The following is a 16837-nucleotide window of genomic DNA, read 5'->3' on the forward strand; positions in this document are numbered from 1 at the left end:
AATATCTGTTTTACTACATGGGGACTCTAGCCCATAAGAAGATACTTCATTCTCCAGTATTTCTTAAAATAGCCGCGAGTATTTTTTGGTGGGTTTATACTACATCAAAATGGGTGGATCAAGCCCAAACAAGCTCGTTGAAAACAGCTGCACAATATTTTCTGTCAGCTCAAATTCAGCTCCAAGCCAAGTCCAATACAAGAAGAAATTTTAACGAGAGTCCAGTACACCATGAGCCGACTCACCACCGTGGCGGTGTGGGTTCTCGCAGCAATTTCTCCCAAAATCGTAGTCATAAGACCCAACTCAAGGATCAACTCACTCAAGGTCTTGGACAAGCTGATCTGTGAGCAGGCACTCTAACCAAAGATATGATTTTTTTTTATAAAAAAAAAAACTTGAAATGATATTATTTAAATAAAAAAATTTTGTTTCAAGGTAAAACCTAGCCTGAGCAAGCAAGGCTGGCTAAGTGTTATAACTATCATGACCATGAACACATTATAATAATTAACCCTCAAACTTGAGTTATGAGTTGCTCGAGTCCACCAGGATCTTTTCATCTTGCTATTTTCCGTTTATTTGTTTCTAATGGAGTCGGTTTTACTGTTTATATAAACAGTAAAACTGGTTAATAAATTATTTTAATTGCTTAGTTAACAATGGTGGTTTTACTGTCTATAAACATATAAACAGGTTTTATATGTTGTAGCATATAGTGGTTAATTCATATATAATGGTTAATATATTATTTAAATCATTCAATTAACAAATATGTGACGTGGCTGCTCAAATTATTTACATTAGAGACTATAGACCGACCTATAATTCCTATGATGATGCAATGGGAGCTTATGGCTGGAAAAGAATCAATTTAGAGAGCCCTCTGTGGCTTCAATGGCAACTAGATCATCGTTAGGTACCTATCATGAGATTTATGAACACTATCTAATAGTAAGTGTGCGTGTGAATAAATAAATTCTCTACAAATTTAAACCACTATTGGTCATATTCAAGAAATGGAAGAAGCTATACAAGGTTATTGCCAAGCCTGCTCATACAGTACCTACTCTATTCATACAAGGAAAATATCTAAATAAATGTCTTATTCTTTTCAATAATCCATATTTGTAGCAATCAAATACTATTCTTACTCCCCAAATTGATTAATGATTGGTTACAAATATCTATGATCTATATTCTCTCTAAATAGAAAGGAATAAAGTAATAAAAGAAACAAAATATCTTGCCTATGTATTATTGAAAAATGTATCAACATAAATACAATAGTAAACCCAGCTACAGTCTGACACTAAGATTGATACAAGGATCCCAATGCCGTTAGGTTTAGAAAAGGAAACCAAATTAGCCTCGCATTAGGTCACCATGTCCAACAAGGGGTCGCAGAACAATGCCTTGACAATCCATAAATTTTGATATCCTAAAGCACCTTTTCCTGAGAGACAAGTTTCCCAAGAAAAGCTATGACATAGCATTTGGTTGTTTGTAAAATAGTGGCATGCTGCGTAATTGGGAAGGCTTCTACGATGTGCAAATCATACTGATTCTACAAAAATTCAATTTCAGGTGGTACTCCACTTCTATGTCAGTATCATGCTCACCACAACCTACTAACCCTTGATAACATCTCTTACATAACAGTTATATTATATTTTAATTCCTTCATAAAAAATACACTCCAAGTTCATTGCATCCTATAAATTAATTTTAAGCCTAGTATAGATATAGGGTTTACAAATCTGATTCCCTTACAGCCATACTATTATTTATGTGAAAGTTACTGTATCAAAGCGGTGAGGGGCAGTAGGATAGCAGATGTTTCCAACTACAACACCCAAGACTGGCACTGTCCAACAGGTATTAAGATTAAGACATGCGTTTTCTTGGCAATTACAGACCATCCCCTAATCATGCAACTGCTTCTATCTCATTCAAGACACATGTTAGTTTGGTAACCCGGTAGGAAACACTTATGTTGCTTGTTCTTGCCTATGCCTCCATCCAAAATCAGAAACCAGAATATAAGTAACCACACAAAAAGATATCTCAAGGAAAAATATTTAAGCAAAAATATGATCTTCTCAGAGACAACGCATAGAGAAACATCCAACCAGCAAAAACAAAACAAAGTTCAAGCAAACAATCTAAGTTATACTAAAGTTTTTTGCTTGAAAAAGAAATGACTGAGAACCCGAAAAATACTGCATTGTAGCAAGAGAACACAATCTGTGTAACCAGATCATCGCTTCTTGGAGACACCAACAGTCTTTCCCCTACGGCCAGTGGTCTTGGTGTGCTGCCCACGCACTCGGAGACCCCAGTAGTGACGGAGACCACGGTGATTTCTGCAGCAAAAGAATCACACAAGCTAAAGTAAACCAAAAAAACTAACAGAACAAAAGAAAAAAGTATCTTGTTTTCTCCCCAAAATATCATGTCTAAAGAGAATCATAGCAAACCTGATCTTCTTCAAACGCTCAAGATCATCTCTCAGCTTCATGTCCAATGCATTGGAAACAACCTGGGAGTACTTTCCATCTTTGTAGTCCTTCTGCCTGTTAAGGAACCAGTCTGGAATCTTGAACTGACGAGGATTAGCAACAATTGTCATAAGCTTGTCAAGCTCCTCAGCTGACAGTTCACCAGCTCTACAAACACAGCCACCCAAATGTAAAAAATTGACTAGCATCCATCAACAGCCAGCTATGAATAAACCCAAAAAATTATGCAGCTAAAAAGACTAGAAGAAAGTCAGCAAAAGTTATAAAACCAGCCAGCTCTTCTCTAACGCTCATTTATCAAATTTCTAACCTCCCTCGAACAGTTGCCCAAAAAAAGTTGAAGACAATTATAAATTAATAAAACATCCTCAAACTTAGTAAAACGGGAATCTATAAAAATCCTCTAACTAAATTTTCCATTTGTTTCACAGTAAGAAAGCAAGCCACCGAGCTTGTAACAAACCATCACTACAACACAAACCGTGATTGAATGATCAAAGGGAGAAACTTCTATTCCAAAAAAAAAAGACGAGAGTGAAATTTCTAACAGATTAATATATTAAAAAGGCGGGAAAAGGTAAAAGGTAAGCACCTCTTGTTCATGTCTACATCGGCCTTCTTGCAGACAATGTTAGCGAAACGACGACCAATACCTTTAATGGATGTAAGAGCAAACATAATCTTCTGTTTGCCATCAACGTTGGTGTTCAAAACACGAAGAATATGTTGGAATTCCTCATTTGCTACCAGCGACTAACAATCAAAATAATTCAATCATGTCAGACTAACTATTTAAGTACATAGATCTAACACACATATGCATAAGGAGAAGAAGGCAAGGAAAGAAAAGAAAAGAGAGAGGTTTCGATGCTTACCATGGCTTTGGGCTAGGGCTTCGGAGCAACGGTTGGTCTTTGGCTAAGCGGCGCCTGTTCTTAGAGTGTGAAGAAGGTGAAGAAGTCCCAAAACCCTAGAGACAGAGACAGCGTGCCGTTATATATAGTTAGCTTCGAGAGAGGAATTTTGCCGTGCTAAAAATGTGTATGGACTGATCTGCCCCTCGTTTATTCATCAACTATCCATTCTTTAATTAGCTGTCAATTAAATGTAAACATAATTTACTTGTAAACTAGCCATTTCACCTGCGATTCCCTGTGTGTTATATATTTTTTAAATAAAAAATATTAGATATGCAGATTTTATTTATGTGTTTTTTACATAGAAAAAATTTTAGTGTAAAGTAAGAAGTTTATATAGATATTTAATTAAATAAATAGATAATTATCCAAGAAAATAAATATAAAAAATCATTAACAATAACTTAAAGTAAAACTAAAAAATTAAAAGATAGATATATAGATCAAGTTATTTGATCACGCATCATGAAATATTTATCTAATTGTATTTATTAAATTTATTTTTTAAAATTAACTTTTTATTCAAGCTTGTTTAAAAGAAATAAAAAGATGTTAACTTGTATTAACTTTTTAAACTCATGACTCGGGTCACAGATTAGAAACACTGTAAATGAAAAAATTAAAATCCAATCCCTACCAAATCAAACACTGAAAGATAAAACTAGAAAAAAAATCAATCACACAAAAAAATCTAAAACAAAAAAAAAATATAATTAAAAGAACAATGGTGAAAATCGAAATAAAAATTAAATTTGAGGGCAGTATAGAATTTTTTATTAGAGAGTTAAATTAAAAAGAAAAACAATTTTAGCAAAAGGGAAAAATTTAAAAAAAAATTAAAAAAATTCCATAAACTTTGATGGAATAAAATTGAAAACCAATGAGACTTTAACAAAAAAAAAACCAAGAAAAAAATTAAAATTAAAAAAATCAAAATTAAAAAATAGAAAAAATAATACATGACAAATTGTAATCGAATGACTAAATTGAAAACAAATGATTTTTTTATAAAAATATCAAGAATAAAAATATAAAATATAAAAATAAAAATTGAAATATAAAAAACAAAAAGGAAGCATGTGTTTTTTAGGGGAGGAGAGAGAATAATGATGAAAATTGTAATATTAAAAACAAAAAGGACGGATATACCTTTTAGAAGAGGAGAGGAAAAAAATAAAAAAATAAAAAGACCAACTGCAACAAATTGTTCATTCTTTATCACTACACACCGCATTAAAAGGAAGAGTGTGTTTAGTATTGCAGTAGCTGTTGTGGTTGTGGTTTGAAAAAAATTGTTTTATAAAAAGTACTTTTAGTTGAGGTTGGTTTGAAAAAAATAGGTGTTTGGTTAAATCTATGGTTGAAATTGAGGTTAAAGAAAAAGTAGTTTAATGTGTTTGGTTAAAAATGCTTTTAAAATTGAGGTTATAAAATAATTTTAAAAAATATATATTACTATTGATGGTTTTAAATTTAAATATTGTAGAATTAATTACTCCTATTACATCATGAAATAAAAAATACTTTATAAAAAATACTTTTTATTATTCCACTAAACTATTTATAATTCCATTACGTACAAAATTCATCCGATAAGAATTACAGTTTTCATAATTTTTTTAGCGTAGATAAAATATTATCAGGTATAAAATTGATATTACAGTGTGAGTAAATTTAATTAATTCATTTTATACTAGTATTTTTTTAAAAAAACAAATGTTAAAAAAATTAACACACTGAAAAAAAAAAAGAAATTTCACGTGAACAGTGCAATTCGCACTGTTCATATGCTCCATTGTTCAGTGAACAGTGTATCATACAGTGTTCACTGAACAGTGTATCATGGTTAAATTGAGAGCCGCACAAAAAAGTAGCATTTTTTTGCTTTCAAATTGCCTGTGTTTCGCATGCAATTTATTGTGGGACCCATACACAATGAACAACTTTTTTCTCTTAACCAAACATTTGCTCAGTGCGTTTTTAAAGAAACGTAACCTCTACCTCGTAGCCAAACGGGCTCGAAGAAAATGCAACAACACTTCTATAGACATGAAAAACAGGCATGGATGGCTACGAGGAGGCATTGCACGTGCCGTTCAAAAAACATGGGTGCCTCTCACACTCTAACAGCGATTTCTTAAAATGCAACAACACTTCAAACGGCATGAAAAAAAAAGCATGAAGAACTACAAGGAGACACTGTACATGTCGTTCAAAAAACACGGGCGCCTTTCACACTCTAGCAGCAACGTTTTTAATCAAGAAATCAATAATTAAGTGTTAAAAAACTAAAATGCCCTACATTAATATGAAAATAACCAAAAGAACACCTATACTCATGCCATATTTGTTTATGATTCGAATGGCAAAAATATCCTTTTACTGTGTTCTAAAAATTAAAAGATAAAAATAGTCATTTTATTATTTTAATAAGTTAAAATGCATATACCCCTAACAATTCTTTATTACTGATTAGCAATTGAAAATTGTTGTATCAAGGCACCCTATATATATATATATATATATATATATATATATATATTTATATATTATTGTAGCAATGAATAGAAGCAGTGATTTCATCACAACTCGTAGAGTTTCGGTAATTATTATTTTCATAATAACAAGTCAATTTTTGAAATAATAAAAACATATTTAGTTTATTTATATTATTTCAAAAGTTTGACGAGAATAATAACTTACTAATCAAATTTCTCAAAAGTTAGCTGTGATTTATCTAAGAAAAATACATTGGGAATAAAATAAATTTATAAAATTAACGTGTAGATGCAACTTGCCTTGGTTAAAGAAGAAAAATGCCTTCTCTGATGACATTTTTCACATAGTACCATAGAATTCAATAATTTTACATACCAGGGGAAATTTCTTTTCTTTTCTCTCTTATTTTTAACCACGAAAAACCAATTCCATTCTAGACAGGGAAAAAGACAAGCAGGCGACTGCGTACTAAGAATGACCATTTTATCAACACCTGAAAACAACAGAGCGCAAAGGGGGGATGTTAAGCATGGATCACAGCAAGCAAGGCTCTTTCATAAACTTCAGCAATGGAATTTTTTTTCCATTTACGTTAGGCATAGGAGAGGTCAAGATGCACAACCCTCAATTGCATCTAAAATCTAACATGTGACTTAGAAAGTACTGAAGACTTGGACTGCTCTAACTGTACAAAAAGATGTCCTCTATAATGTTAGATGGGCATTTGATTAAGACGACAACCTTTGTCTGTGAACACCTGCCAAAGCTGTCATCAATCATCACCATCAAATGAGGCATCCGAATGCTATATCGGCATCCTAATCAATTACAAAATCGCATAACGCGGTCTGTGAAGAGAACATTCAAGTTCTGCAAGAAAACTTCATCACATTTATCCATGGCCGCCATCCACAAAATGCCATCTTTCTATCGCCAAAAAGAGTATGCCAATCGGAATCAACTAGCCTGATTTGACAAAATTATCACCTCAGGTGCAACGCATGAATTACCATCACCTGAGGCACAGTGCAGGCCAACACCAGGAGCAGAGCTTGAATTGCATAAAGGTTCAGAGGCGCACTGTGTCAAATTAGCAGGCTCGACCTCAGAAACAGAACTGGGGTGCTCTGAAGATTTGGTATTAATCCGAGGCCCATCAGAAATTAAACCTCCATCAGGAGAAAGCGCATCACTTTGAACTGTGTCAGACACTTCTTCAAGGTCATGGACGCCATCCGCATCAACTCCACAAGGGCTCACTATGAGCTCTGTGGCAATACAAGATCCATTACTTCTGCAAGATTGCAGATCTGCTTTTGCAGTGACATCAGAATCTACAGAATTGGAATCAGCAGTAGCCAGGACAACCATTTCCTTCGCACTAGGCCCCTTGCCCTGACAAGAAGTGCTAATATTTTGGTCGACAGGCAATGCCCCACAATGACCATAAACAGCATCTTGCACTTTCTGGGGAACTGTTGTGGTTGTTGATTGAACTATATCACTGGAAATATTGCAGGTAGCGGACTCGTAGTGAACAGCATTGATATCTGAAACTTTAAGTTCGTGCCCAAAAGCAAAGTGCTGGAGTTGACTTGCTATGATTTTTGAAGTGGGCATAGAATCATCATCAAGCGAATCGAGGTTCTGTCTATCGCTGCTATCTTCACCTTTCACTTCACAAGGAACAGTCTCAGTAACCTCCCTGGAAGCACACTGACACTTCCCTTGAGAGTCAGCCGCTTCAGACCCAATAAAAGATACGTCAAACAGCTTGCTTTCGATCTTGGAAACATCATTCTGGTCCTTATGTGTATCCCCTTTCAGCTTCCTCTCACAATCAGAGGTAGCAATGGAACCAGAAACAGCACTCTGATGTTCAGCCACCTCTCTAGTTTGTTCATTGGCATCACACAAAGAAATAGAAACCGCACTCAATTGATCAACAGCTTTGTCCTTGGGACAAGCAGGTAGATTAGTATTTTCACTTGTAACATCAGAAATATCATTCAGGCAATCAGGAAGGGAACCAGATTCAACTGCAGCAGCTTGATCATTTATGTTGCCAGTATGAGGTATACTAATTTCACTAGAACCTTTTAAATCAAATCTCACTGACGAACATTTCTCATCAGAATTACATGATATCTCATCTATGGTATATTGTTCCTTGAGTTCCAAGGATGTCAAACCTGCATGTATATGTGGTTTTAAAAAAATTATCAGCGAGATGAGAAACCCAAAAAGTTGCATATGTTAATATCAATTAAAGATTTAAAATGGCAGATACCTTCAGTGGGAACCGTATATGCTTCAGCAAACTGATGATCCTTCAACAAAGGTTTTTGTAACATATCAACGCCAGGGAATGCCACCATTTTCATGTACCTCATTTTTTGCTTGCTCAATCCTTCAAGTTGTTTAAAACCAAAAACAGAAGTCCAGGTTTCCCTTAGCTCAGAGATTGCAGGTATGACCAATTTCTCGACATTTAGAGAGCAGAGAGCCTAATGACAGTTTCAGAAAAGACAAACAAAAATAAACAGAAAGTAAAATCAGTAAAAAGGGAGACTACAGATTGTGTTATATAAATGAAATTTCTAAAAGCTAGTGATAATAAATGTCAGACATTAAGACATGAATTCAGAAAAGTAGGAAAGGTAACTGATACCAAACATACAGTTTCAATTGCACTTAGAAGCCGGCGGCACATTCCTTGCCGCCTGTACATGTGGCGGGTCCCAATGAATGGCATCTCTGCTAACTGGTTCCCATGGATCCTATTTCACCAAGTATTGATTAACGTGATTGTGACTTTTTACATTGTCATAAACTGCTACTTGCACATGCATGGACATGTCGATTAGAAGAAAGTAGAAGGAAGACAGAAATTTAGCATCAACATTCAGCACAACTGGCATTATTCCAATTTAAAGAGGAAGAGAACAAATGGGAAAGTGGATGCAACAGGAATACATACATTTCAAGAAAGATACTAATGCAAGTACTCTGGAAAATGCAAAAAAGGAACACGAGCACAAGTGCTGAAGTCATTAAGAGCAACAATCTGACTACATTTGTACTCCAATAGTTCAAAAATGAGTCACAAACTCTATTCCGCTGTATTGGCACCAGATCCACTTGCTATATGGTGGTAAGTATTGAAGTGACAAAAAAAAAAATGGTTGCAGCTGGTGGAACTTCAGAAGTAGAAAATAAGAAAAGAGGCAAGTTCACATGTATTTAGTTTTGCTGTGTTTTCTATAGTATCCAATTTTATTTTATTTTTCTGTTCTCAGAAACAATATAAAAGACTCCAAAGTGGATGTTACTGGCAAAACAAAGATGTTGATCAATCACAAAATGATAGGAAAAGGTAAAAAATGATTCATGCAGATGGTTACTAATGTCTTAAATTACAACACATCCAATCATGTGTATAGGCAGTGCTTAGAAAAAGGAATAGTCAGGTAGAAAACTGTCAGTACATAATCCCAGAAAACATTCATAACAGAAATGATTCTGTGTCCATATGCATTCTTTTCCAATTATAATTCCAATAATTTTGTTATACATACCGGCAGAACTAACCATTGATAAAAAAATCACAAAGCAGTGCAATCACTGGGCAAATTTGGGCTCAGATATACCTAATGGATGCAGCAGAGATTACTTCATCCCCTCGCTCTAGAATTGCAGTCAGAAAACCACAGTAGTTCAGTCGATTGAAGTTTGACCTGAAAAGGAATATTGCAACTCGTTAAGAAAACAAATTGCTTACAATTTTTTGACAACGACATAAAAGCAATCACAGTGAAGTAGATAATCCTTATCAGCATATAACAGGAAAGGTGAGGACAATAAGTAAAAGAGAGTAACACAGCCTTTTCATATTCAAAAGCACACTTTCAAATAAAATACTATCAAGTTAAACTGTAAACTAAGTATTGACAGGCCAAAGATATGAAAGAAAATACCACATACATCCACAATAGCATAGTACAACACAACAGGATACTACTTTTTGGGCTCTCCACCATTAGAATAATTGCATACTACATGGTAGAATGGTAGGGAAATTAAAGAAAGTTGTATGCGGCGACAATTCCCATCATTTTATGATCTGTTCTTCCTCAACCAGTTCCATAATGTACTTTAAAGGTGGTAATCAATCGGGAAAAACAGAAAGGGCACCTCTTGCCTAGGCTTGTGAGTTGTGATTCCACCACTAAAAATATCAACATCAAAATAAAACGCTTCTCCCAAAGTTGGAACACACCAACAAATATGTGATGTATCCACATAGAACTAACAACCCCCCCCCCCCCCCCAGCACGCGCACACACCAAAAAGATATTAAAAAATAAAAGAAAGATCAGCAATGTTGGTTTTTTCAGCTTAATGATGACAATTTCAAACTTGTGAATATACTTGTGCTTACCCAAAATTATATACAATATTACGAATCAGGTTAACCCCACTTCTATGGTCAGGCATGGGCAAAAAGCACTCATCCATTATGTGCAACGCAACAGCTACCTTGGAATTGCATTCAACTTTCCGATGCATTCCACTGAGAGTACTATCAGAGCCAACATCAAATCGGCGAACAACAGTCCATGCAAAGCCCTCTTCCATTTCATGTTTAACCCCAAGAAGCGCCTGTAGTTTATCATGTAACTGACAGAAACAAAACCATTTAAGTGAATTCTGATGCACATAATAGAGTTCATTTTCAAGTTGTCTTAGAACCTGTTTAAATTAAACCAATTAAATAGAAGCACTCCACTTTATTGAGGACTCAGGAGAAACAAACCACTGCTACTGATATCAGAGTATTTATCAAGTACATGAATAATCTCCAAGTATAGAAAATATTAAGGATCACAACGAAGTCAAAAAATCAATTATTTATATTCCAGACTCCTGTTGCCAAATCCCACTTCACATATGACGTGGCCCATAGCAGATTTTAGGGACTGATAGAATTGTGTACAATGGATGACACAAAATAGCAGTGATCCATGAATCAAGGTCTTAACATTACCCCAGAGTGATGTCCCGTGTTTCTCTAAAGTCTAACCACTCATACATTGAATTTGCAGGTAGCAATTAGTTTTGCATCGTCAATCAAAAGTGGGTTTATAAAACCCAGGGTTTACAAGCCAACAGAACACCTGAAAATTTGCCGCAAAAACAAAAATGGTTTCATGTCTTATTAGGACCAAATTACAACCACGTTCAGATCTAACTGAGATGAGATTGTAGAATAGCTTAATAACTTCCAAAAGTAGGCAACTCTTCAACTTCAAACTCAGTTGTGACATAGAACACACATTGGCAATCAAGTTTCCATGAAGTTCACACAAAAGGTTTGAGTATCAGTGAATGTGTCTTATAAAATCAAGCAATACGCTACAAGCTGCCAAGGTTTCTTGTCACTTGAAAATATGGAGTAAGATATAAAGCAAAGAAATGCCAATAACGACAAAATTTTGATTTGCAAGTCCAACAGAACATCCAAGATTATAGTTTATAACAATACAATGGTAACTAAAATAATACCTCTTGGCATTTCTTCCCGCAGAAGGATAGACTGCTGTGATAATCATTTATAGTGTCCTCAGCAGGAATACAGGAGTGGTGATCTGCAGCAGACGATCTATTAAATGTACATCAATTAAATAACAATAAATAGTAGACAATTTAGCATGGTGGAAAAGCAAAGAACAAAAATACATTAAACCACTGAGAAGATTGAGTCAATACATTTCTCCTCACACAAACAACATGTCAGTAATGCAGGTCCGGCAGCAGCATCATTCTCATCCATCTGACATGCATCCCCACCAGCCATCCCACAAAATTTGCATGAACAATATGTGCAATTCCAGACCCCTGAAGGGAGCTTCTGCCACAAGAAAAAACAACAACAATATATTAATGACATGATGGCATTTAAAGAAAACCAAACTCGATTCTATGAGTAACAGCAAAAAAGCTGATCTTATTTCATAAAAAAAAAAAGCTACGGGCAATATGTGCAATACCAGATTCCAGAGGGAAATTCTGCCGCAAGAAAACAATCTATAATATGATAGCATTTACAGTGAATGAAGCTCAATTCTACAAGCAGCAGCAGAAAGGATGATCTTAAGCTTTACACAAATAAGTTACTATGGAAAGGCAGCTTCACCAGAAATTTTTCCACCATTCATTTCTTAATATCTAATAACAAAACTCTATTTTGAGATTTTATTTCCTTAAGGTATTCCATAACCCGGAGAAAATTTTTTACTACAAGTAATCTGGAGAACCTTGAAGGAAAGATTTCAGGACTGACCCAAGAATAGCATAATGACACGTGCATGGGCAGAATGTGATCTTCTAAATATAGCGACAATAATAGGAATGCAAAAGTAAATGCGTACCTTTATCTCTAGGCAGCTTTGATGAAATGTTGATGGGCAACTATCACAGCAAATAAGGTTTCCACCATCTCCACAGATCCCACATGTATCATCATTTGGATCTTGACCATCAATATCAACAAAATGGAACCCTTTACGATCAGATTCATCTTGTCCATGCCATGACTCTAGCTGGCAGTGCAAGAGTGAAGGTCCATTCTCCAAGAATATGTTTTTGAGTGGCTGGCAGGATTTGCTGCCTGCATGAGCCTCGAAGTCCGAGATTGCAAAAGTTTCACCACAACAATCACACTGAATGCCATCTGTTGTGATTTTACCCTTCAGGACTGTTCGTGTCTTCCTGCGTTTCAAGTACTGCACCTTTCCAGCCAATGGAACAGTGCCCATGTCAATCATCCAGGCGAGTACAGTTCGCTTCCCATTATAAAGCACATAGCCGCCACCATCTGAACCTGCACCCTCCTTGGAGTTGCGAATCATTAGAGCACACCGCTTTCTATTATGTGTTTTGAGTTGTTTATAATCCCTGACTGTTGTTCCGTCATCTGACATACCCGCACAGTCATCCTGTTCGCAGAGAGAAGATTTCCGTTTTGTACTGTCCTTCAACTTCTTACGTCCAGGAATTGCCACAGCATCCTGTTTTCTCTTGTGCAGTTTTCCTTTCTTATTTTTCTCTTTTGCAACTCCTTCACCTGTTTTCCCATCCTTCACTTGCTTCCATTTCTTTTTCTTTTTATTTTTATCACTCCTTTCCTTGCCTATTACTTTTGCTAGTATGCTGAGTTCTTCATCTGGTAGAGGAGTAAACTTGAAACCAGTCTTACAAGTATTTGAATCACCACCACCACCTTCATAATGCTGCTTAAGCACCCGGTAAGCCAAGGTAACAGACCAATGAGTCCTTCCTTCAGGATTAACATACACAGCATCACAGTACTCTCTACCATTCCTAGGCCTACGCTCAATTGTCCAGCCTGCACCCAAAAGAAGTTCTATAATTTTTTCTCTCACTACTGCCTTCTGTTTACTTCTCCCCTCTTCCTTTTCATCATTGCTGCATTTGTTCTTCCTAGCTGTGGCTAACTTTGTTGCATTAGATTTTTTCCCAAGTTTCTTTCCAGATACTGCACTTCTAGCTCCCACATTGTGGTTCTTATTATGTCTTGTCATTTCCCCCCGCTGTCTTTTCCATAGCCCACCCACCTTTACACCCTTGTTCAACTTGCTGGGTCTCCCACGCTTAGGCTTCCGCTTCTTCCCCATTTTACCATAAGATTCATCACTCTCTTGACCAGAAGATTCTGCAGAGTCACCATCAACCACCTCAATACTTTTCTTCCCAGACTCATCACTTTCCTTAGCCTTGGGGGGTCTCCCACGCTTAGGCTTTAATTTTTCACTCATCTCATTACCTGACAGTTCACTCTCTTCACCAGCAGATTGATGGCTGCCTTCTTTACCCACCTTGACTCTTTTCTTCTCGGATCCATCACTCTTCTGCCCTTTGTGGCACATTCCATGTTTATGCTTTAATCTTTTCCTTGCCCCACTATGTGCTCGATCACTCTCTTCGCCAGCAGATTGATCACTCTCTTCCCTTTTCACCTCCACCCTTGTCTTCTCAGACACATCATTCTTCTGAACCTTGGGGGGTGTCCCGCACTTGGGCTTTAACTTTTCCCTTGCCTCATTATCTGCCTGTTCAATCTCTGTACCAGCAGATTGATGACTTTCTTCATTTACCACCTCAATCCTTTTCTTCTCAGGCCCATCACTCTTCTGAGCCTTGGGGGGCCTCCCACGCTTGTGCTTTAACATTCTCCCTGCATCGTTATCTGACTGGTCAGGGTCTTCACCATCAGAATGATCACTATCTTTCTTTTTCACCTCAGCCAATCTCTTCTCAGTCCTGTCACTCTTCTGGTCCTTGGGTGAGCTACCATGATTTTGCTTTGATTTATCCCTGGCCTCATTATCTAATTTCCCACTGTCTTCACCATCAGAATGATCCCTCTCTTCTATTTTTACCTCAACCCTTTTCCTCTCAGAGCCATCACTCCCTCCGGTCTGCTGCCCTCTATCAACCTCCTTCCTACTCTTAGTTTTTGTCACAGACCTTGACCGCAGAACCCTGACGACAACCACATTTTCACCATCCGCACCCTCCTTTAGCTTCTTCTTTTCAACGCCACCATCCTCAATCTCTCCCTCACCATCAACCATACTTCTTTTCCTTCTATTCGTACTACCCTCAACAGCATTACACTCCCTCAAATCATTCCCTCCTTCACATTCTTCGATTTTAAGCCTATCTCTCTGATTCACTTCCATTTCTTCTTTTAACGCCTCTTCTTGATTCAATTTCGGGTTCTCCTCGTCAGTGAATTCACAATCTCCTTGTTTCAAACCACCAACTTTCTCAGTAACCATTTCCTTGCTCGGAGAAACCTCATTTTTCTCCATTTTCGCCAATAAATTGACACTAGATCTCAACCCTTCTCTCATCCTCTATCAAAAAAAGATCCCTAAAAAATTCACTTTCCTCAATAAAACTCACAAGTAAATAACCTCCATTGATCTTATTCAGCTATTAAAGTAATTCGATGCTCAAAGAACCGCGAGCTGGATCTACGAAAGATTTTTTAAAAAACCTTTGATCAAAACCTGACATTCAAGAAAATAAATTAAAATATGTACGAATAATCTGCCAAATAAAAAAAAAAATGAGAGTGGTGAGGGAGAGAAGAAAAAAAACACTTACTAATGCAGTAAACGAGACAGGATTATAGGATGCTACGGAGTCGCGTGAAAGCACGGGCCTAACCAGGCAAGGACTTGGCGAGTCGGAGGTTGTTGTGCCGGGATTGGGTTTAGATAGAGAAAAGAGAAAGCCAGGGGGTTTTAAGAGAGAAGGATCGGACACTCGGCCATTTTATTATCGGGTCCTTTTGAGTTTTGGGGGGTTTTACGTTAATTAACATAACATCGAGCATGGTCTCGCCGTCCGATAAAACATTAAGGCATGTGCAGGATGGTCATTTTGTATGGACTATGGTTTTCATTTTCCCTCCATCAAACATATGCGCCCCTGAAAAGAAATAATTCCAGCCAATTTTTGAAGGTGACGAATTCATAAATGGTTTGAGAACATTAACCTTAGTTGTCTACTCAGCATCTCTCTCGCTTTGCTTTTTTTAAAAAAAAAATCCACCCGAGCAATTATATCTAAAGATCTAGAAGATTTAGACTGGATTTACCTGGCATTAGCATTAATAAGGATATGACATCTTTTATGGATAGAGTTTGATAATCAATCTCTTTGTTAATTTATGATGATCTAAGACTTTTTGCGTCCATGAAAAATATAAAAATTTTAGGAGTTTGAAAGTGATTTTTTTAAAATTATTTTTTATTTATAAATAAATTAAAATATTTTTATTTTTATTTTTAAAATTTATTTTTAACATCAGCACATTAAATTTATCAAAAAAACTAAAAAATTAATTTTTTATAAAAAATATGTTGATCCGCAGACCGAAACAAACACTTTATTATAAACATGGTAAGTTTTGATATTATATTAATTATTGTCTTAAATTTACTTTGAAGAAATAACTAAATACAAGTGGTAGAGAAAAAATAAAATCTACCACTCATCATAAAAAATAAAAAATAATAAGAATAACTTAATCTAAATTTTTTCTCTTCTACTTATTTTTATTTCTTCCAAAAAAAAAACTAACAAAATGCAATCATATAAAAATTCTCAACAATCCTATTTTTAAAATCTCTCCCAGTAAAATCCAATTTCAACTTGCGTTGTATATTAAATAAAGACCCAAATATCAAATACTTGGTCTTAGATTCTCTTTGTTGAATATCATATAAAAAAAGGAGAAAAAAAATAGATCCCATTATTCTAGTAAATAGAGTTAGAAAAATGATAATATTTTCAAGATTTAATAGAACAACTATATAAATGAATGTATGGGAGTATGGTAATTTTTACTATTTAGTATATTGCAAAGATATTTCACTTAAAAAATTATCAAATTGATTTTTTTAGTGGTTTTGATGTATTGATATCAAAAAAATTTAAAAATTATTTTAATATATTTTATAGTAAAAGATACTTTTAAAAAAATATTTTATATCATAATATCAATCACACCTAGCTATTTTCTCTAGCATTATCTTTCTAAAGAGAAAATTCTAATGGGCATATCTATGATTTTCTAAGTGGTAAAAATGTTTTTATCTCTATTCTTACTCTTTCCTCCATTCTACTTCAATCTTGACATTTCCTATATTCATCTTTCTAGAAAGAAGAATTATAACAATTCTATGATGATTTAGAAATGTGATTGTCATTGCTTTTTAAAGTATTTTTTCATTTATAAATGCATAAAAATAATATTTTTTTTATTTTTTAAAAATTATTTTTGATATCAGCCCATGAAAATGA

At 35.3% G+C, this 16837-nt stretch overlaps 2 protein-coding genes across 3 annotated transcripts; both read right to left on the minus strand.

The window, feature by feature from the left end:
- Nucleotides 1-2063: 2063 nt before the first annotated feature.
- LOC133693739 (small ribosomal subunit protein uS13z/uS13y/uS13x-like) lies at nucleotides 2064-3550 on the minus strand. The gene is made up of 4 exons (XM_062115025.1): nucleotides 3398-3550; nucleotides 3115-3275; nucleotides 2481-2669; nucleotides 2064-2366 (listed from the first exon to the last, which is right to left on the minus strand). The coding sequence occupies exons 1-4, from the start codon at nucleotides 3398-3400 to the stop codon at nucleotides 2261-2263; spliced, it is 459 nt and encodes a 152-aa protein (XP_061971009.1). The 5' UTR covers nucleotides 3401-3550; the 3' UTR covers nucleotides 2064-2260.
- Nucleotides 3551-6472: 2922 nt separating this feature from the next.
- On the minus strand, nucleotides 6473-15326 carry LOC133694933 (uncharacterized). 2 transcript variants are annotated; one of them, XM_062116620.1, is made up of 9 exons: nucleotides 15134-15326; nucleotides 12370-15036; nucleotides 11708-11846; nucleotides 11504-11586; nucleotides 10380-10618; nucleotides 9589-9675; nucleotides 8619-8718; nucleotides 8229-8445; nucleotides 6473-8130 (listed from the first exon to the last, which is right to left on the minus strand). In XM_062116620.1, exons 2-9 carry the CDS (start codon nucleotides 14875-14877, stop codon nucleotides 6896-6898), a joined length of 4608 nt encoding a protein of 1535 aa, XP_061972604.1. In that variant the 5' UTR covers nucleotides 14878-15036; nucleotides 15134-15326; the 3' UTR covers nucleotides 6473-6895. The 2 variants fall into 2 exon arrangements, with proteins under 2 accessions (XP_061972604.1, XP_061972603.1); XM_062116619.1 differs by having other exon boundaries at nucleotides 11708-11849; nucleotides 15134-15325.
- Nucleotides 15327-16837: the final 1511 nt, after the last annotated feature.

This window comes from Populus nigra, chromosome 5 (assembly GCF_951802175.1).
Source record: "Populus nigra chromosome 5, ddPopNigr1.1, whole genome shotgun sequence".
Lineage (NCBI taxonomy): Eukaryota > Viridiplantae > Streptophyta > Magnoliopsida > Malpighiales > Salicaceae > Populus > Populus nigra.